Below are 23935 nucleotides of genomic sequence, written 5' to 3'. Positions count from 1 at the left end.
AAACTTCGTGCGAAAACAAAACTAACACCACCATAACTCCACGGCAGCTGCACCACCACCACCACCACCACCACCACCACCACCACCACCACGAACAACAACAACAACAACAACAAGAACAGCACTGTCATTACCACCGCCACCATCACCACTGTCCTGACCAGCACCAACATCTTCCCACCTCATCAGCAGCAGCCTCTCATCTCCCCCACCACAAATATCAAAACATTCATCTTTGTTTTCCTATCCATTCCACCAACGGCAAAATATAAAATGTACTTCCAGCTTACCTCCTGGCATACAAAGAATCATAACTGGCTTTGCTATCATTTTGTTAAGGATTGGTGATGGGAAGATACCAAGAACATGATTGCATCATTGAAACCCCAATGCTACAACCACAGAAACAGGAAGTTGAACAGTTGAAGAAAATGTTGTGAGATGAGACTCTCAAGATTGAAATCTTCAATGTTGCCTGTTTGATACCAATCACGGGATGTCTGTCAGAAATTTCTTTATCTTCGGTAATGTTGCTGTTTAGCGCTAGGCTAGGGTCTTCTAGAGTTGTTGTTTGTTGGCACTCCGTCGCTTACGACGTCGAGGGTTCCAGTTGATCCGACCAACGGAACAGCCTGCTCGTGAAATTAACGTGCAAGTGGCTGAGCACTCCACAGACACGTGTACCCTTAACGTAGTTCTCGGGGATATTCAGCGTGACACAGTGTGACAAGGCTGACCCTTTGAATTACAGGCACAACAGAAACAGGAAGTAAGAGTGAAAGAAAGTTGTGGTGAAAGAGTACAGCAGGGTTCACCACGATCCTCTGCCAGAGCCTCGTGGAGCTTTAGGTGTTTTCGTTCAATAAACACTCACAACGCCCGGTCTGGGAATCGAAACCGCGAGTCCGCTGCCCTAACCACTGGGCCATTGCGCCTCCACGATCTTATAGAGTAAACCTAAAATAAACACAATCTTGAAATGACAATCCCAACGTTTTATATATCAGAGATTATTTTCTATGTTTTCTTGTTTGTCATAATTATATGGCGTATGACTTTCAGGTAAACTTGGCCGTTGTTTCTAGCTGATGGAATAGCCAGGCAGAAGCTGTCTCCCTCTTTCTCCCATTTTTTTGTCCCTTCTCCTTAGCTACCTGATGCTAATGGTTTTTAACCTAGTCTGTCATATCGACGGCAGTACTCTTTTCTCTCTGGTACTTATTTTATCAAGCAATATTGTCAATTCGCGCATAGTTACACTTTTCATACACAGTGTATATTTGTCCCCATCAAATATAAACAGACATACAGACACACACACACACACACACACACACACACACACACACACACACACACACACACACGCAACAAACTTCTTTCAGTGTCTCTACCAAAGCCACTCACAAGGCCTTGGTCGGCCCGAGGCTACAGTAGAAGACACCCAATGTGTCACGCAGTTGGACTGAACCCGGAACAACATGCTGCAAAGCAAGCTTATCACCACACAGCTACACCTTACACACACACACACACACACACACACACACACACACACACACACACACACACACACACACACACACACACACACACACATATAGTTTAAATTTACAGAAAAGAAAACACGAAGACAGCTGTAGGAACAAGCACGTATATTAGTTTAACGCCCGGGAAGAATGCAAAAATGGAAAAGCCTTTGACGTTTCGAACCTACACTCTTCGACAGAAAAGATTAAGAGGAAACAAAGCGGAGAGAGAATGAAAAAAAAAAACAAAAAAAAAAGTCGGAGAGACGAAAAAATGTGTGGGGATTAATGGTTCAATATGATGAAATGGCCGGAAGAAAGAGGCTGAATGAAAGGGCGATATAAATTGTATTGGGCGAAAGGTGCAAGTGTCCTTGTGTACAATGCGGTCGTCTTTTATGTACAACGGTATAACCGCTGTAAACCAGGTTAAATACTGTAAATGTATTTACGTCACTAAAGATCACTCAACATGAGTATCAGACATAAGGATCACTCAACATGAGTATCAGACAGAGTATAGACGTCAATATAAGTATTTGACAAAATCCGTTAAGGCGGTGTCCCAAAATGGCTGCCGTCAATGAGTAAAACCAGTAAAAAAAATGTACTTTGTTATCTATATCTATACCATTACTAACATGTATTTTAATGCATTTTCCAAATGCAATCCCCATATAAAGTTGAAGTTCAGGGTTGTAGAATGAACGATGATGATGATGGTGATGACGACGACGATGATGATGATAATGATGCTGTTGCTGGTGATGTAGATGATAAGGAGGAGGAGGAGGAGGAGGCGGAGGAGGAGGAGGAGGAGGACGGAGAGTGTTAGTGTGTTTATGCTGGAGATAAGGATGATGATAAAAATATTAATATGATGACGATGATGATGACAATTGTGACGAAAATGGTGGTGGTGGTGGTGGTAGTGGTGATGGTGATGGTGATAAGTGAGTAGTTATGTTTTTTATGACGTGAACATTAAGATGTTGACGATAATTAAAATGATAATGAAGATATAATGACGACGATGATGCTGGTGTTGATGATGATGATGATGATGTCAATGATGGTGACGATAAGGATATTGATCAAAATGGTCGTGATGACAGAGGCAATAATAATGGTGATAAAATTGATCGTGATCATGATGATGATGACGATATTGACGCGACGGTATAACAACGATGATGATAACGATGATGATTAGAACATTTTTAATAATAATAATAATAATAATAATAATAATAATAATAATAATAATAATAATAATAATAATAATAATAATAATAATGATAGTAAGAACAACAATTATTATTATTATTATTATTATTATTATTATTATTATTATTATATGATGACGACGACGACGACGATGATGCCGACAACGACGGCCATTTACCATCTGTGTCGTCTGGAGTGTAATGAGAAACACCGTACTGGTAATGGCAATGACAAAGACGACGACAATGACGATGACGATGATGATGATGATGATGATGATGATGATGATGATGGTGATGATGATGATGCAGAGGAGGAGTTTGGTGATGGTCGTGGTAGGCAGTGGTGCATTTTGTCAAGCGAGGTAGAGATTTACGCTGCCTCTTGTAATGCACTCAAACAGACATATACACGTACACATATGCGCACACAAATACACACACACGCACACACACACACACACACACACACACACACACACACATACACACACACAAACACACACACGCACATACAGTAACATACACAGGCTGCTGGCTGTCGATCATGACTGATGTCATAATCATTCGACCGCAACCTTCCAGGCATCTCTTTGAAGGTTGTGGGATGCACGTAACCATGAAGGCCACGTTGCTAGCTTTCGCTACTTCCGAGCGACATTCTTCCAGGGAAGCTGTGACTGATTCTCACCAACAAGAACAAGTAACGACGGGTATGAGTTCTAGTTCAAGCAGAGCCTGGTTGAAACTATGCTGGGGTTTCCCAGCAAACAGTGTCGCTCAGTGTGGTCACGTGACACGTTTTGTTTGTTTTGTTTCGGGGCTTTTCCTGTGGTAATTGGCTGTAAAGAAAAGCAGTATCGTATGACGATGAATTCGCTTTACATCGCAGGGAGTGTTGAACCTCCATGATACATTACAAGCGTTGCATACTCACAAATAAACGCATCCGTATCCGCATGCATACACACATATACACACAGATACACGCACACACATTCGCTCATACATATACAATCACTTATGCACATACAAGCATATAGATAGAAATATACACACATACACATGCACACACATGCACACACACATATATGCAAACATATATATGCATATCTACATACATGGATATACGTATACATGCATGGATATATCATGCACACAGATGTATGCATACGTATCTACACATATAAACATACCCGCATCATGGAGGCACGTGTATACACACAACCGTACACACGCAAATACACAGACACACACATATAATTACGCGCAGTCACTTACGCATGATATATAAACACATCCATAAACACGTACATATACATACATTCATATATATACATATATATATATATATTCTTTTACTCTTTTACTTGTTTCAGTCTTTTGACTGTGGCCATGCTGGAGCACCGCCTTTAGTCGAGCAAATCGCCCCCAGGACTTATTATTTGGAAGCCTAGTACTTATTCTATCGGTCTCTTTTGCCGAACCGCTAAGTTACGGGGGCATAAACACACCAGCATCGGTTGTCAAGCGACGTTGGGGGGACAAACACAGACATACAAACACATACACACATACATATATATATATATATATACATATATACGACAGGCTTCTTTCAGTTTCCGTCTACCAAATCCACTCACAAGGCTTTGGTCGGCCCGAGGCTATAGTAGAAGACACTTGCCCAAGATGCCACGCAGTGGGACTGAACCCGGAAACCATGTGGTTGGTAAACAAGCTACTTACCACACAGCCACTCCTACGCCTATATATATATATATATATATATATATATATATATATATATATATATATATATATATATATATATATATATATATATATATATATATATACATACTTATATACATACATACATACATATATATATGTTTACATAATATACTCCAGCACATAGACGCAAACATATATATATACATTCATGCTCACACACACAAACACACACATACACAGACATGCTCTCTCACATGCACATACATGGCCTTCGACCTCACATATACTCACACGTGCGCATACATGGTCATGCGATCACACACACATATACATATACATATACACATACACAATTACAAAATAATTCCGAACATGTGGGACGTGACTGTGAATGTTTTACAAGTCTGACGCATGTACAGACAGTACGGTTTATATTCACGCTGGAATGTTTCAACGTTTCAATTCTCATTGTCTGGCAGTTATACAATCTATCGATTGGCTGGCTTCTTCATTTTCCTTATCGATCGCATCATAATCGATGGACATCTTTTTGGGGAAGGAAACGGAGGAGAGAGAGAGGGAGCCGGGTTTGGGGGCTTCGTTGCAAAATCGTTGTCCATGTCCTCACAGCTGCTTCCGTCATCGTTGCCACCACAGTCGACCCTTTCCCTGCCGCCGCCGCCGCAGCCTCCTTCCCATCGTTGCCTCCTCCCCCATCGCTGTCTCCTTCCCCATCCCCACCTCTTCCACCCCTTCCGCCTTCCCAACCGCCTCCGCCGCCGCCGGCATCACCCCTGCTGCCGGCGCCAACACCACCACCGCGACCACCACCGCCGCTACCACTACCGCCACCACCGCCGCCACCAACGCCGCTACCACCACTGCCACCACCGCCGCCACCACCACCACCACCACCACCACCACCACCACTAAAACCAGCACCACCACCACCACCACCACCACCAGCACCACCAGCACCACCACCACCGCCGCCGCCACCGCCATCACATCCTTCATCACCATCACCTCCTCTGCTGCCGGCGCCAACACCACCACCGCGACCACCACCACCACCGCCACCGCCGCCGTCACCACCGCCGCCACCACCACCGCCGCCACCACCACCGGCGCCACCACCACTGCCACCACCGCTGCCACCACCACCAAAACCACCACCACCACCACCACTGTTGCCGTTGTCATCGTCGTGATTGCCATAGTAATCAATAATCATCTCATCATTATTATTTCTCTATTGCACAATATGGATCTAACGTATTGTTTATCTTTTTTTTTGCCATCTTCAAACTGTGACGCTTTAACAAAAACGAGAAAAAAGCCTTAGACACAAAATTGGTTTCCTAAAAATATGAGCAGTTCAAAGGAAGGATTTCTTTGTTTGTTTGTTTGTTGGTTTGTTTGTTTGTTTCTTTCTTTTGTTTATTTATTAGATGACTTGCATGCCCGTACGGATGTCCAACAGTTCCACGTAGTAGGATATTTTTGTTGGCATTGAATCATTATGTTCCGATGGTAACTGCTGCCGAGGACTCACACGGTGTTGATACTGCTGCTTTTAATAAGAAATCTTTTGAGATCATTTATACTTCTTTGTCTTCAATATTTTTGTCTGAAAAAGGAGGCGAGCTGGCAGAAACTTTAGCACGCCGGGCGAAATGCTTAGCGTATTTCGTTTGCCGTTACGTTCTGAGTTCAAACTCCGCCGATGTCGACTTTGCCTTTCATCCTTTCGGGGTCGATTAAATAAGTACCAGTTACGCACTGGGGTTGATGTAATCGACTTAATCCCTTTGTCCTTGTTTGTCCCCTTTATGTTTAGCCCCTTGTGGGCAATAAAGAAATATGAAACGTTAGCACGCCAGGCGAAATGCTGAGCGGTGTTTCGACTGTTTTTACGTTCTAAGTTCAAATTCCACCAAGGTCGACTTTGCCTTTCATCCTTTCCGGGTCGATAAATTAAGGACCAGTTGCGTACTGGGGTCGATGTAATCGACTGGCCGTCCCTCCCTCAAAATTTCGGATCTAGTGACTAGAGTAGAAAGAATATTTTTGTCTGAAAAAGGTGGCGAGCTGGCAGAAATGTTAGCACACCGGGCGAAAACACACACAGACACGTTTGTCGATGTATGTATGTATTTATCTATCTATAAGTCTGACTATCTAACTTTCTATCTATCTATCTATCTATCTATCTGTCTGTCTGTCTCTATTTATTCATTCATCTATCTATTAAACCATTCTGTCTACTTACATATAGACATCAGTGCGTGTGTAGGAGAGTACGAATGTATGAGTAAACACATCGATCTATGACTGTAGATAAAAAGAGAGAGAAAGAAAACGTATGCGTATAGATACGTGTATGTATGTATGGGTGTGTACGTGCGTGTGTGTAAGATAGGTAGGGTGCAGCGATAGAGAAACTCTTAAGAGAAATATTCTGTGGAATCGGTACGATTAGATTATTTCTGCTTTTGATTGTCGCTTATCTCATTTTTTTTTCTCAGAGTTAATCGAAATGAGACGACAAATTCAGCTGTTCTTATAATATGAAGACGATTTCTTAAACACGAGGTCTCCCTACCCTTTTACACGCCATGCATGGTAACCAACTGGAACGGAACACACACACACACACACACACACACACACACACACACACACACACACACACACACACACACACACATAAGTACACACCTAAACATAAACACACACCCTCACGAACACCCACACATCCACACAAAGTCTCTTTCTCACTTTCTTATACGATCCTTCGACGTCATCATATCTGTTGTTGTTGTTGTTGTTGCTGTTGTGACCTTCATCTGTTTCAGAAGGGCTACGATCAATGAAGAGGGTCTCTTGACCCCTCGAACACTTCAACAACACTTAAGTCTTGTCTGCCTTTTCCATTTTAGCCTCGCCATACGCCAGTGTAGAGAAAAATTAAATGAAGTACCAGACAAGCACCCGCTCGCACGTACGGATGCTGGAACGCGCGATTGAGCGCACACACAGACGCACACACACACACACACACACACACACACACACACACACACACACACACACACACACACAGACACAGACACACATACACACACACACACACACACACACGCACACACATTTCTCAGGCAGAAGCAAAAGTTGGGATGGTTAGAGAGATAAGTGACTATTGATATTCTAATGTGTGCGTCCCTCTGTGTAACACACATACAAACACACACAAATACACACACACACACACACACACACACACAAACACACGCACACACACACACACACACACACACATACACACACGTATATCTATATGTAATGTATATAAATCTAAAAGATATCTGTCTCTTGTCTATCTGTAGCATTCTATATTACTGCCGTTACAACAAACACATCATACACATATACACATACTTTCTTAAAGAGTGTACCATTACATACATACATACATACATATATATATATATATATATATATATACACATATATATATATATATATATATATATATATATATATATATATATATATATATATATATGTAAATACACACACACACACACACACACACACACACACACACACACAAGCACACACAAGCAAACACAAGCACACACAAGCACACACACTCACACACACAAACGCACACACACAAGCACACAAGCACTCACAAACACACACACAAACTCACACGCACACAAGCACACACACACGCACACACGAACATACGCACGCACAGATATAAGGCTGCTGCGAGCTGGCAGAATCGTTACCACGTTCGACTAAATGTTTAGAAGCATTTATTCTGGCTTTTCCGTTCTGAGTTCAAATACCACCGAGAAATCAATAAGATAATGTGCCAGTGAACAAAGGCACGTATTGGGGCCGATGTAACAAGCTACACCTCCCCAGTTGCTGGCGTTGTTCCAAAATCTGAGGCATTTATGTAATTTACACGCACGCACACACACACACACACACACACACTCATAATGCGTATATATATACTCACATATATACATACACATACAGATATACATACATAAACACACGCACATACACATACACAAACACACACACACACACATATATGACGTGGATTAAGTGAATTATAATGGCTTTAGATAAAACGCCCTTGAGAAACTTGTCCAGGTCATCACGTTCAGAGATTAACTCGCTCCAAGTTCAATTTGTCCTTTATCCTTCTGGAATCGATATAACAAAATCCCAGTCAAGTACTGGCACCGATCTAATCGACTGTTGATGTCTGTTGATATGACATTATTTAATATAGAAGAGTGGAACCCAAATACCGTACCCTCCATGGCCTTCTGATGTTATTTGAAGCGATACCTCGTTGGAGCACTCAGCCATCACATCAATATTATCTATCTGTAGCACCTTGTATAACTCTTAGTACACATTGATATACATGTAAATACACGCATATCCTCACGCGTCTTATCTCGGGGGTTCTCAACCAGTGTCCAATTGACCCTTGGATCCACATAAGATTTTGATGCTAAAATTTATGTGCAATAAACCGGTTATACTTGTACAGTACACACAAAATTATACTTTTTTCAATACAATTAATGATATTTAATTATAAAAATGTAGTAAAATTTTTTAAACATTGAATGGCTTTGAGGGTCCATCCATGTAAAATAGGAATCAAAAAGGTTCACATAGGCGTAGGAGTGGCTGTGTGGTAAGTAGCTTGCTTACGAACCACATGGTTTCGGGTTCAGTCCCACTGCGTGTCACCTTGGGCAAGTGTCTTCTACTATAGCCTCGGGTCGACCAAAGCCTTATAAGTGGATTTGGTAGATGGAAACTGAAAGAAGCCCGTCGTATATATATATATATATATATATATATATATATATATATATATATATATATATATATGTGTGTGTGTGTGTGTGTGTGTGTGTGTGTGTGTATGTGTGTGTATATGTTTGTGTGTCTGTGTTTGTCCCCCCAACATCGCTTGACAAACGATGCTGGTGTATTTACGTCCCCGTAACTTAGCGGTTCGGCAAAAGAGACCGATTGAATAAGTACTAGGCTTCCAAATAATAAGTCCTGGGGTCGATTTGCTTGACTAAAGGCGGTGCTCCAGCATGGCCACAGTCAAATGACTGAAACAAGTAAAAGAGTAAAGAATAAAGAGTAAAAGAGTATGCCTGAAAACGAAAATAAATTCTGATGGTCATACTGTGAATCTCTGATTGTATGTCTGCTGAATCAGATCTGACCTGGAATTAAACAAGAGTAAATTGTCAATGCGAGAGGTCCTATGTAGCCGTCTTTTTAGCAAGAAGTAACATCCAAGATATCTTCCCAAATCACACTTTACTATCTTTAAATAGAAAGTATATATTAAGTATTGTAGATTTGGATATAATACTGAGTCCGCCAAAAAAATGTATACACACATCAAGAAAGGACAAATCTGGATAAATATTTAACTTGTATAAGTACCTCTATAAATATAAATACCTCTTTCGATGTTTTATCAAATTGCGATAACAGCGAATAAATTGCAATAACACTGAATAAAAATATTTATACAGATTTTTCCTTTCCTGAAGTGTGTATACATTGTCTTGGCGGACTCTGAACTATATATGAATCCTATAATCCTATATGTTGTGCGCATAATACTTTAGAAAATACACGTTAGTTGAGCAATTTGGTTTTTCAGAAAATTATGAAAATTTAATTTTTCTGAAGGGCAATATAAGAAATTAGTGTAACGATGTCAGTAATATGAAGTAGCTACAGTCAACAAAACCAGTTCCAAACTGGTTTGGAAGCGGATTGAAATCGGTTCAAAGATTTCATTTGCTAGAAACTTACCGAGTTTTCTAGAATACACGTTGTACCCAATGTACAGGAACCTAAAGAAATTAGTTTGTTTATTTAATCCCTTCCTTTGTCTTGTATTTGATCGTATTCCCTAAACGTAAAAATTTCACGCTCACACATATTTATACAAGTCTATACATGTATGTATACACACGAAACCCGCGCATACGTACACACCCATGCACAAAAGTCATTTGGCGTTATCTTTTAATAAACGTACTTTTCAACTAAATGGTTCGCTACGTAGGATCTGTTGTACATTTTAATGTCTCCTGGGAAATTAAGGCTTTGTTTCGGTTCACGATTTCCCCTATACATACATACATACATACATACGCGTGTGTGTATGGGTGTGTGTGTGTGTGCATGTGTGTATAAATACATGTATGCATGTATAAAAGAAAAATTCAGTGCTTTAGTACTTTGCTCCCTACGTGCAACTCCCCGAGAACAGCGGCCATTAAGTTTTGCTTTTAATTTTCATTATTTTTTGTTTCTATCCACCCACGACAACTTTCTGTAGTTTTGAAATCATATTTCTTTGTAGTGTCTGTTCGCTTATCTTTCAATTAAATATAATAGTAAACTACAGGACTCAGAGAGCGCAAACTTCCACCAAGGCAACACCAACGTCCTCTCAACGATTAGCCAGAGATGATTTTTAACATGAGAATATTTGAAATAAACTCGCACAGTCGTTTCTTGATGAACCAGCTTCAAGTTAAAATTCTCTGGTGAAATAATTCTATTGGTGTTAAACTTGAACATTTTCCTTGTTTCAGAATAAGTACTATTTTTGCGGCTACACTGGGGCAACGTCTCTCTCTCTCTCTCTCTCTCTCTCTCTCACTATATATATATATATATAAGATGGGCTTCTACACAGGTTCCGTCTATCTAATCCACTCACAAGTCGGTCCGGGCCTATAGTAGAAGACACTTGCCTAAGTTGCCGCGCAATAGGAATGAATCTAAAACCACGTGGTCGCAAAGCAAGCTTCTTAACCACACGCCCATGTCTAATGCAATATATCACAAGACACATTTAGAAATTAAATTCATTTAAACTTAATTAGTCTTGGTTTAAATTGATTTTGACTTCAAGATCCCCTACAGAGGGTAAGTGTTGGGGTTATGTTGCACTTAATAGGAAACTGTTATAAAGCGACATTCTTTAAGGGTTTCAAATGCAAAAGTTATTTTAAAACATATATATATATACACACCCACACGCATCCATATACATGCACACGCATCCATATACATGCATACATATATGTGTGTGTACATACGTATATGTATGAATATATATGGGTATGAGCGATTGTGAGAGAGCGTATATGTATGCGAATGTCTCTCAACTCAGGCCAAATGACGTAACTACGTGCGTTTATGTCTATGAAGATACAGACACACTTACACACATACAAACACGTATATATATATATGTGTGTGTGCACGTATGCGTGTGCATACGCTTATATACATCCTCAAACATATGTGCGTATACATGCACATGCGCAGACACACTCATATGCGAAAACAAAAAAACCTCTACTCTACTGCACACTCCAATCAGCAGACGACAGACAAACGTATAGACAGATGTATAGACACCATACTCCCAATGTCACGAAAGTGTGCCAAAATAAATATTTACATATGATTTACAATTCTCTGTCAGTGCTTAGACATTGTTTTTATTTGTGCAAAGATCTGAAACGAAAGCGAATGTCCGCTGACGTCAATAAATAACTCTGCGCATGTTTCCATTGACACGTGACTTAATTTTCCGTCTGACTGCCGCCATTGCTACGGAATGTCTCTTGTTCCAGTCCATACCAGCACGTATTTTTGAAAGCACGACAAAAGCATGTTGTGGCAGCAGATAAAAGAAATGGGGGAGAAAAAAAATAGACCTTTTCAATAGCGATCGGCGTAGATATTGGAAGCACTTAAATGCAAGCATAGCCCCGTTCTATCCATCATGTATGTGCGCGCCTTATGTGCCTGCGTGAGTACATGCGTATGTGTGTGCGTTTGCATTCACTATATATATATATATATATATATATATATATATATATATATATATATATATATATACACATATGTGTGTGTATGTGTTTGTGTGTATGAGCGTATGTATGCATCTATATATATATACACAGACACACATGCATATATAAATGCATATATATATATATATATATATATATATATATATATATATATATATATATATATATATATTAAATACGTATGGATCTATCTATCTATACATATATACATACATACTTACATATATACATATTCACATAAATACGTACACACACTTACACAAGCATGTATATATATATATATATATATATATATCCACTTTCGTGCCAATCATCCAAATAATGCAAATGCACAAACGTTTGTATATTGTTGATCCCGGTTCTCTGCTTAGAATTTAGCTCCCTCCACCCTAACTCTCACCCTGCGGCTCTCTCTTTCTAAGTAACCCCTCCACCGAACACCTCACTTTTTCTTCCATCAACGGCCTCCACCATTTTCTCCCGCCCATCTTGCTTTCATTCTTTCTCTCTCTCTCTCTCTCTCTCTCTCTCTCTCTCTCTCTCTCTCTCTCTCTCTCTCTATCGATCTCTATCTGTCAATGTCCACGTTATCATGCTGTGATGTCATATTTTTTTTATGTCACACCGTTATATAAATCCTGTTATCACCATCACCACCACCACCACCACCACTGCTTCGCCGTCGACTTCGCCTTAGCCTTAGCCTTAGCCTTCGCCATCGTCGCCACGGAAACAGCAGTAGCTGCAGCAGCAATTACATCAACAGCAGCAACAAAAACAGTAGCCGTCATTGCCATCTTATCCATACAATCATTCCATGACCATCACCCCCACCTCGCCGCGTCACCATCAGCACCGCCAATAGTCAATAGCTACACCGGCAACATATAGCAATCGGTACAAATAATAGCACCAACGTCGCCGCCACCACCGCCACCACCACCGTCACCACCACTACCACTGTAATGACAACAGCAACAACTGCAACAGCCTTTAACACCATATCGAATACTAAACTATGCAACCATCGTTACCACTAGCTTCACGATGACCACCACCACCACCACCACCACCATCACCAAAGCCACCACCACCAACAACAACAACAACAACAATATCCCTCAACAACGTCTTTACAGCCTCAACGGGTGGTTCGACCGTCACCACTTCCGGCACTACTACCACCACCACCACCACTACCTCCCACCACCACTACCTCCCACCACCACCACCCACCACCACCAACACCACTGACCATCACAACCTCCATCACCCTACCACTACCACCACTACTGTCCACCGATCACCACCACCACTACCGCTACCACCACTACCGTCGTCATTGGCATCATCGAAATAACCACAGCCCTCCTCCTCCTCCCCATCCTCGTCGTCATCATCATCATCATCATCATCATCATCACTATCGCCATCATCACTTATCATTGTCATGATAATACGCCTGTTGCGACCACGGCAACAACTCAGTTTTCATCGCCGCCATCGAAGAGGTAACCATCCACCACCACCTGAACCTACCCCTATCTCACTAACAGCGTTATAACATTACATCCCGACAACATATCATACCCGTCACCCGAAGTACCTACCATTCCATCCGGTTTTGTACCACCATACACCGTTGTACCACCAGCACCACCGCGAAACCGCGCCACCACCGAAACCGTCAACGCTATTAGTAAATTAAGTGCCGGTATGTCGTGTTTTTAATGTCTTCTGATTCGTGGAAAATGTCTGGAAAGAACTCTAAAGAGGGAAAGAGAGAAATAGTGACAGTAAGAGGAAGGTAGAGAGAGAAAGAGGGAGAGAGAGAGAGGGAGAAAGGGAGAGGGGGAGAGACAGGGAGAGAGAGACAGAGAAGGTGGGAGAGACAGACAGGCAGAAAGACAGAAAGACAGAAAAAGAGAGGGAAAGAGAGATCGATAGGTAGATAGATAGATAATGTTCGTATATATTAGTGCCTCTCTGTGCGTGTGTGTGTGTGTGTGAGTGTATATATATATATATATATATATATATATATGTATGTATATATATATATGTGTGTGTGTGTGTTAATGCAGTATGTCTATGTATAATGGAGGGAGAAGACGGATGTATGGACGTATCAACGTGAGTATGCAAGTTCGAATGGCAATATTTCCTCTCCTCTTTTTTTATTGTTAAGAAATGATTTACAAGAGAAGAGAAAAGGAGTGTGTGTGTGTGAAGGGGTTGGGGAGGGGGGGAGGAATGGTGGATGAGAGAAAAGAACACGGGATGAAGAAAGAAGGTTATAAAAATAAAACTAAAAGCAGAAAACGAAGAAGAAAAAGGAGTAGGAGGAGGGCGGAGAGAAGGATGAGGAGAAGATGAAGAGGAAAAAGAAGGAGAAAGAGAGAACAATGTAGAGAAGTAGGGACGAAGGAGAAGGAGAGGAAGGAAAAGAAGACGAAGGAGGAGAGGAAGGAAAAGAGAAAGAAGAAAAACTAAAAAGAAGCCAGAAGGAAATGAAAAATATGAAAGTGAAGAATTGTGAAAAAGGTGAAAATACAAAGAAAGAGTTAAAGAAAATGACTAATAAATTCTTTGTTATTTTGGGACTAGGCTAGCGATTTTGAGGGGATGGGCAAGTTGATTACATTGACCTTATTTCTTGAATGGCACTTATTTTATAGGATCTGAAAGGATCCATAGACTTCGGAAGAATTCAAACTCTGAATATAAAGAGCCAGATGAAATGCTGTTGATCATTTTTTTCTTTTCTCGATACGCAAACAAGATCGCCATCTTGAATAACCAAAAGAGCCACCAGTAATACCATAAAGGATACGTGACAATTACGATAATGGTGATGACGACGATGATGATAATGATGATGATAATAATAATGGTAATGATCCTTTTTACTGGAGGCACAAGGCCTCAAATTTGTGGGGAGGTGACTAGTCGAGTATATCGATCCCAGTGTTTCACTGGTACTTAATTTATTGACCCCGAAAGGATGAAAGGCAAAGTCGACCTCGGTGGAATTGGAACTCAGAACGTACCTACGGGCGAAATACCGCTATGCACTTCACCCCGCGTGCTAACGATTCTGGCAGAGTTTGAATAATTCGCCCCTGGAAACATGCGTGTTTCGTTCGTTCATCCTGAGAGAGAGAGAGAGAGAGAGAGAGAGAGAGAGCAACAGAAAGTGAGTGTATTAAAAAATAGGAAATTACAAAATAACAACAACCACAACAAAAACAACGATGACAATGACGATGATTATAATGACGAAACGGTGGGGTAAGTACGCAGGATGAAGGTGAATAATGAGGGACGAAGAGGCAAGGCCGTTCTATAGAAGACGATTAAGTAGGGAAGAATGAATCGGTATCCCTAAGAGGGAATGATGTGTGAGAGTGTTTGGTTGTGTGTGTGTGTGTGTGTGTTGGGCTATCGTATGGATACAGTATTAAACCGGGAGAAGGATTAAGTCTAGCACCACGAAGAGTAACCACTGGTTTCGACATAGTACTTCTCTGAGAAATTTCACTCAAAAGACTCGGATCCTTTGGCAGAAGGCATCTATACAAGGAAACACACAATGAGATATAACATAGTCCCGAGGCAAATTTCTTAACAGTACAGCCGCACCTGCAACGAATATGGATATACATCTTATTATTCAAATAAATAAATATCGTAAAATAATATTTCCAAGTCTATTCCTTAGTGATTTGTAACACATATTGAGAGTGATTTGTAACACATATTAAAAAATAGATTGGCAAAGAGTGGTGTCCTGTGAAACTTTTTCCATATGAAAGAATAAAACAATACCTCTCCGACACTAATTCTATCTATCTATCTATCTATCTATCTATCTATCTATCTATCTATCTATCTATCTATCTGGGTGTGCTTTCCGTCTGGTGGCAGTGTATGCACCGTCCTTAACGGGTCGGGCGGATTTCCTTAGACGTCTAGAGGTTTTCCTGGGAACGTCACGACCTTTACTGTTAGTAGGGGACTGGAACGCTACCTTGGACACGCATATAGACTATGTGGGAGTGGATAGGAGTAGAAGGGGATGTAAGTGCCTCAAAGACCTGCTCAGACGTTTCCATTTGTCTGACAGGTTCCGACTCGACCATCCGAACGTGCCAACGTGGACTTGGACAAACCGCGTCGGATCGTCGAGATCGTATCTAGATAGAGTTCTATGTAGGACAGCGGATAGAGATAGTGTAGGATGTCCACAATTTAAAATAGTCAGCTACACAGATCACAAGTTTGTGACGTGTACGCTCGACTTAGATAAGACACATAGGCAGGGTCCCGGTTACTGGAAACTGAACGCTTCGCTCTTAGCGCGGCAGGTTTACAGGAACCGGATTAGCGAATTAATTAAGAGGGCGTTAACAGGAGCCATCGTTAACAACCGCTGGTGGTTTGCCCTGAAAATGGCAATCAAATCGGAATCTATTAGGTTTAGTAAAGAACTAGCGATATATCGAAATAGAGTAGAGGGAGACTTAGTTAAGAAACTAGAAGAGGCACTTACAACTGGCAGCGCAACCAACGTTTTGGCTGCGAGGATGGCCCTCGACCAACACCTCAACGCCAAACACGAAGGTTGCGTCGTCAGAGCTAAAATGCGTGCCTTAAGGAACGAAGGGATCGAAGCTGCGCGAGAAGCCCGGGTGGCGGAGGCGCAACGTGGTAACAGAGCCACCATTCGGTCTCTAATCGATGAACAGGGATGTAGTCTGCTCGAACCCGAAAGGATGTGTGGGGCCTTTCAACAGCACTTTGCTCGACTGTTCAGTGCGAGCGGTGGGTCGGAACGCAGGATGGACTTCACTGCCTACCTGACCGGCCTGCCGCGGCTCTCGGCGGGAGAGGCAGAGTGTTGTGAGGGTCCCATCACAGCTGCTGAAGTAAGGGATGCTATGGCCTCCTGCGCGAGGGATAAGTCACCTGGATTGGATGGTCTACCCTACGAGCTGTATTGTCAAATGCCAGACTTGTTTGGCGACCTCTTGGCATCAGTCTACTGCAACTGGCAACAAAACGGGAGAATTCCCGGTTTCGTGAACCGAGGTGCAGTGACATTGCTGAAGAAAGACCCAAACAAGGGGAATTCTATAGATAATTTCAGGCCCATCACTCTGCTCAACGCAGATTTGAAAATTTTGGCCAAAGTAATAGCCGAGAGGTTGGCGCTTGTCATCGATAAACTGGTCGACAGGGCACAAACATGCGCCGTGCCGGGCAGAAGTATCCATGACAACCTCCACCTCATGCGCTACATCATGGACAGGGTAGTTAAGGATCGTGGCATGGGTGGGGCGCTGATCAATTTAGATCAATCTAAATCCTTCGATAGGGTCGACCATCGATACCTAGCGGCCGTCCTCAGGGCAGCTGGCTTTGGTCCCGTCTTCCGCGGTTGGATCGCTGCCTTGTATAGCGGCATCTGATCGGTAATACGGGTAAACGGTCACCTGTCAAAACCGTTCGACATCACGCGTTCGGTCCGTCAGGGATGTCCCCTGTCGGCACTTCTGTATGTATTGACGATCGAACCACTACTGCGGAAGCTGGCGACACTGAGGGGTATCCCACGAGAGCTGGGTTGCGGGACGAGCGTGTCTGCATATGCGGACGATGTCATAGTGTCGAGCGAAAAGCACGTCCAGATGCTAGGCGAGACACTTAAACAATACGAAATGGTGACAGGAGCAAAAATTAACCCGGAAAAGTCAGTGGGTTTGTTACTCGGCACCTGGAGAAGCAAGCCCATACCGTCCAACAGTGACTCCGTAGTGGGACGCTGGACGGACGGACCGGTTAAACTGCTCGGGGTCTGGTTCAGTCCGGACCTCCAAATAGATAAGAACTGGGACGAGATCACCAGTAGAGTGATCAAACTCAGCCAAACATGGGCTGAGAGAAAGTTATCTCTAAAAGGCCGGGCGGAGGTGGCTAATGTGTATATCGCATCAGTCATCGATTACCGCCTGACCGTCGTGCCTTGTCCCGATGCCACCATCACGAAACTAGAACGCATACTTTTCCGCTTTCTGTGGAAGGGTGGCGTTCCGATGGTGAGGCGATCCATTTGCTGTCAACAACCGTTACGTGGAGGACTGGGGATGCCGTGGTTAATGATGCGCAGACATGCGCTGAGACTGCGGCATCTCTGGAACTTCATTGACGACGGTGAACAGGTGTGGGCGCCGTTTGTGAGGCACGCCTTCCCGCAGCTCGTCTCACTCACCGAACTGCAAACATGGATCAGGAAGAGACCGAAACTGGGCGATTGGCACCGCGAGTGTCGCCAAGCTCTACAACAGCTCAGCCGTCCGGGATCAAACTTGTGCAACTTCCAAACGACCAATGCGTTCTATAGAGGACTAGTGGAGGGGAGGTCTGACGACACTCTCGGGGCAAACCTGGGTGTCGACGAGAAATTCCTAACCCGCCTTTTCAAGACGACGTTCGGGCCGGGGCCTATGGATAATTTCCAGAGATCCCTGGCTTGGCAATGCTATCGAGACGCACTACCAGTTCGAGAGAAGATCTACAGACACGGTTCGAAAACCACCGGACCGACCTGCCCGAGATGCGGTCAGAGCGACGAAACCGTTCTGCACGCACTCGTGCAGTGTCCAGATATTTCAGAGCTGTGGACCTTCGTCGAACGGCTGTTGTTGCGTGTGGGACGAGCCCACTTATCAGCCGAGTCTATCGTGAATATTGTTCCGCCACCTTCCTTTAAACGGGAAGGAAAAACGGTTTTTGTAACACTGATAGCTATAGCAAAAGAATGCGTGTGGTGGACGCGTTTGAAAGGTCTACAAACAAACACTTTCCTCTCTGGTCAGTCCCTCGTCAACTCTTTCAAGTACCACTTGAAAAGGAGGATGAGGATAGAGAGGAAGGTGTTGTCGAATGAAAGTTTCAATAAAAAATGGGTAAATGTGGCAAGAATGGTAAGAATGAAAGACGACACCATTTTAAGCATAGACTTGTAACAAAAAGAGACAGAAAGAGAGAAGGTACTTACTTTCATGTACCTTTAAAAAAAAAAAGCCTGAGGTGACCGTGGTCTTTTCCGTAGGCTTTTCTCTCCACGGATAAACTTAATCTGTTCCCCGTTTTTTACATCGACTGTGATACACGATCCCTATTGATCGCCCCACCCCACCCACGTTTTTTTTTTCTTCCCGCGATCCCTTTTGATCCAAATTATCCCCCCCCCCAAGAAAAGCTCTACTTTGTAATTTGTCCATTTTCTGTATTTAGCCCTGTGAGGCTATAATAAAAGGATATCTATCTATCTATCTATCTATCTATTCATCCATCCAATCATCCATCCATCTGTTTTATTTGAATATGTACAGACATTATTCTTTATAACATAAAACAATAAAGTGCTCTCTGAAGAACCGTCAAGCATCCCAATGGCCTTGGAACATCCAATGCATGGTTTCAAGCGATTATAATAGTGAAACGTCGTAGGAACTCATAATATAAACTTGTGTTTATTGTAATTTCTACATTTGCTCTATATTCATAACTTATGATACTACTAATTGTTTAACAGTGGAAGCAAACTTGACTTTGCTAATCAATGTGGTGTTAGAAGCTTAAATACAGCAGTTGTACATATATTTGTACACACAGTATAAGTATAAATAAAATAAATATATATATATATATATATATATATATATATATATATATATATATATATATATATATATATATACACATACATATATATATATATATATATATATATATATATATATATATATGTATATATATATCTATATAAATGCAGCGTGGAAGGTGTTTATAAGCCATTTAAGAAACACACAAAAACCGTTAGAAAATGGACCCCACCCGGCAGGGAATCGAACCCCGATCTCCCACGTGACAGGCGGGGATACATACCACTATACCAGTATGGTATTTTATTGCAGCTGAAAAATCTCAATGTCAGTTGATCGGTCACGGGAAACTCTGAGTAACAGTTCGTGAAATCTTTTCAATTACAATAAAATGCTATTTAATTCTATTTTTGGTAATCGAGTACAATTTTTTTCCGTCTTGTTCGCTCATATTCTCTCTCATATATATTTTCTGTTTTCTATTGCAGGTCTATGTCGTTAATGATCGAGGGAACATTACTTCATATTACTCAGCAGTGGACAAACAACAAGCAAAATATCTTTATCCAAAATAATTTTTGAATATACTCACCATCATCACCAACATCATCATTCGAAAGGCTTATCTCCAACAGAACTTCCTTGCGAAGTCTTAATGTGTGATCTTGTCATGACGATGTTTTGTGTGCCACACTAGACATTGTATATCATCCTCTCAAAGAATTTGCATCCTGGCAAACATCATTACCAGAACATTTTAAAGACGCGTATCTTCCAACCGAAATAAACAATGGATTTCAATTGTAGCGAGCGATGTATTCTTGAAATCAAAAATACGGAAAAATTTGAACTTTATCTTCCCGTAATAGTGTTCATGGGTTTATTATTTCTAATGGGCACTATTGGTAATATTATCGTTTTAATGGTGTACAGCCAGAAAAAACGCAAGACTTCTTCTCATTTCTTTATCCTTACTTTATCGATTTTAGATCTCTTCGGTTGCTTTTTTGGCATCCCGACAGAAATTGCAGATCTGTGTAACCCGTATCTGTTCGACGCTCCTTTCGCATGTCGTCTGCTTCGTTTCACATTGAGTGTGACGACAATCAGTTCCGCCATTGTATTACTAGAAGTGGCTTTTGATCGATACTATCGAATATGTAAGGTCGGCTTGCAGTACAGCCTTCGCAAAACGAAATTGCTTTGTGTTGTTGCACTCTTCATTGGAATACTTTTATCCTGGCCTTCTTTTGTCATATTCGGTAAAAAACGGGTAGAAGTCGTACCCGGTATATACGGCTCAGATTGCTCCACTGACGACAGCGTTGACAAAAAATATCCGACGACTTATTACGGTTTCTTGTTCCTCTTGTTCATCATTTGCACTGCTCTCATCTTTGGCTTGTACGTCCGCCTGTCCTTGGAAGTGCGCAAGCGCAAAGATCTGCAGATTCACACGAAATCTACCCAGCAACCCATTTGTCCTTCCCAACGCGATTCCGAAGAGCCTAGCGTTGTCGACTTATCAGACGAAACCCCCGAAAACAACAAGCAGAGGAAATATTCGGCAGCCGTGATCAAAGTTCCACGACAAGGACAACAAATACGCGTCGGACGAACAACCGTGATTTTATTTGCAGTGTCCGTCATTTTCGTCGTCAGTTACCTACCGTTTCTGATTGCGATGGTCGTTCGGAATGTTTGGAAAGATTTTGAATCGAGTCTAAACCCTACCGCTGAGTTAATCTATAAATTTTGTTTGAAATCTTATTTTCTCAATAATGCCATCAATCCAATTGTGTACAGCTTCCTGAATGTGAACTTCCGGCAAGAGATCCCCCGCGCAGCAGCCAATTGCTTTTGTAAAGGATGTTGTAAAAGCTAGAGGAACGGGAGTATTTAAATGTGTGACAACACGATTCAAACGAAGAAACATATCCATAATCAAGGAAATAAAATGAACGAAAACTTCTTTTTATTTGTGAAAATACGTGATGTGTGTCGTCTTAGGATGAGAACGAAGTGAATGACACTGAACAATAAAACACGAGTTATTTATATGAAGCATGGGATATATCTGACCAAAATGGTGGCTGCATATTACAAATGTATATGTGAGCATAGATTGCATGTATATGTAAGCGTGATTCAGTGCATACATGTTAACTATGCGTAAATGTATGCATGAATGGCTGGAAGTGAGTTTTACAGAAATTTTATATGAATCTCAGTCTCCCTGTGTATTGTACATGTAATGTAAATACACATCATTCATATATATATATATATATATATATATATATATATACATACATACATGTATGTATATATATATATATATATATATATATATATATATATATATATATATATATATATATATATATATATATATATGTATATATATATATATATATATATATATATATATATATATATATATATATATATATATATGTATATATATATATATATATGTATATGTATATATATATATGCATATGTATATATGTATATGTATATGTATATATGTATATGTATATATGTATATATATATATATATATATATATATATATATATATATATATATATATATATATATATATATATATATATATATAATTTATATAAAGGGCATTAACTGTGTAGTAATGCCTCACGTTTCGAGGGACTAAATAAGTAGTTTTTGACTTATTTAGTCCCTCGAAGCGTGAGGCATTACTACACAGTTAATGCCCTTTATATAAATTATATATATTTATGGAAAAAAATGATGAATTTTTTTTCATTGTGAGGTTTTTTTCACGCTGACTACTTGATAAATTCTTATAAAGATTTTATCCTATATTATATTATATATATATATATATATATCTTGAAATTCCCTATTTTTATGTCACTCTGATTGTGCAACGCTGAACATTCTGTTCGTTGCAATCTTTCAAAACATACTTCGTCTCCACTCATACTATGCAATCTAGCAAATGGCATTTTACTTTTTGTATTATGTTACTATCATTCTATCATAACTTTGCAGAAAAAAAAGGAACAGAAAAGGTCTACATTCAATAGCTCTTAAGTGTTTACGACTGTTGCACAAGGAAGAAGAATAACAAAGGAAAAATATAAATAAATACGGTAATAGAAAACTTCTAACTCAAAATATGAGAAGCACAGTCTTTTAATCCGAGCCACCATCTTGTTTATTTGAAAAAGCTCAAAATATTTACCAATGACCTAACATTCCTGCTACTTTAAATGATGTCGACCATCAAATCAACATCTGACACAAGTTTTGAATCATTATGGAGTATCTTGTCAATCTCTACTTATCAAATATTGCTCATCATACATCATAATCAAATCAATTTTGATCGGAAATTAAGATTTATAACGTATATTTTCTGAACCTACATCTTACTGAAATATGTTTTAATCATATATATAATCATGGAGGAACAATCTTTTTTTATCTGGGAAAATTTTTCTACACTGCATATTGAAGTAAAGAATTGAAGTTTTAACGGGAGTTTATATTTTGTATTTACGATATAAACTGTCTCAACCAAATCACTTTTCATTTATATTTGATATCGTCACCAAACCCATATCACTGGGAGTGAATATCAATATTGTATATATACATCGTATTAATCAAGCAACGCTTAGAGAAGGTTTCACTTAAACGTATATATATATATACACACACACATAAATATTGTATTAAAATCACGTCTATCGGAGAATTGCTTTCATAACGTTCACTGTTATAATCAACTCACATAAATCT

The 23935-nt window shown here is 40.6% G+C and overlaps 1 protein-coding gene across 3 annotated transcripts in view; it reads left to right on the top strand.

The window, feature by feature from the left end:
• The window catches only part of LOC106870526 (neuromedin-U receptor 2), a 133018-nt gene extending 110602 nt beyond the window's left edge, over positions 1–22416 (top strand). For all 3 annotated transcript variants that reach the window (XM_089354167.1, XM_014916651.3, XM_014916650.3), the window contains exon 3: positions 20633–22416. In XM_089354167.1, the coding sequence (XP_089210293.1) occupies positions 20935–22029 (1095 nt within the window). In that variant the 5' untranslated portion in view covers positions 20633–20934 and the 3' untranslated portion in view covers positions 22030–22416. The remainder of the gene's footprint in view (positions 1–20632) is intronic.
• The last annotated feature ends 1519 nt before the right edge of the window (positions 22417–23935 follow it).

The sequence above is a fragment of the Octopus bimaculoides genome, chromosome 6 (genome assembly GCF_046866305.1).
Source record: "Octopus bimaculoides isolate indiv1 chromosome 6, ASM4686630v1, whole genome shotgun sequence".
Taxonomy (NCBI): Eukaryota; Metazoa; Mollusca; class Cephalopoda; order Octopoda; family Octopodidae; genus Octopus; species Octopus bimaculoides.
The sequence above is the reverse complement of the archived record's forward strand: the minus strand, read 5'-3'. Positions and strand labels throughout refer to the sequence as shown.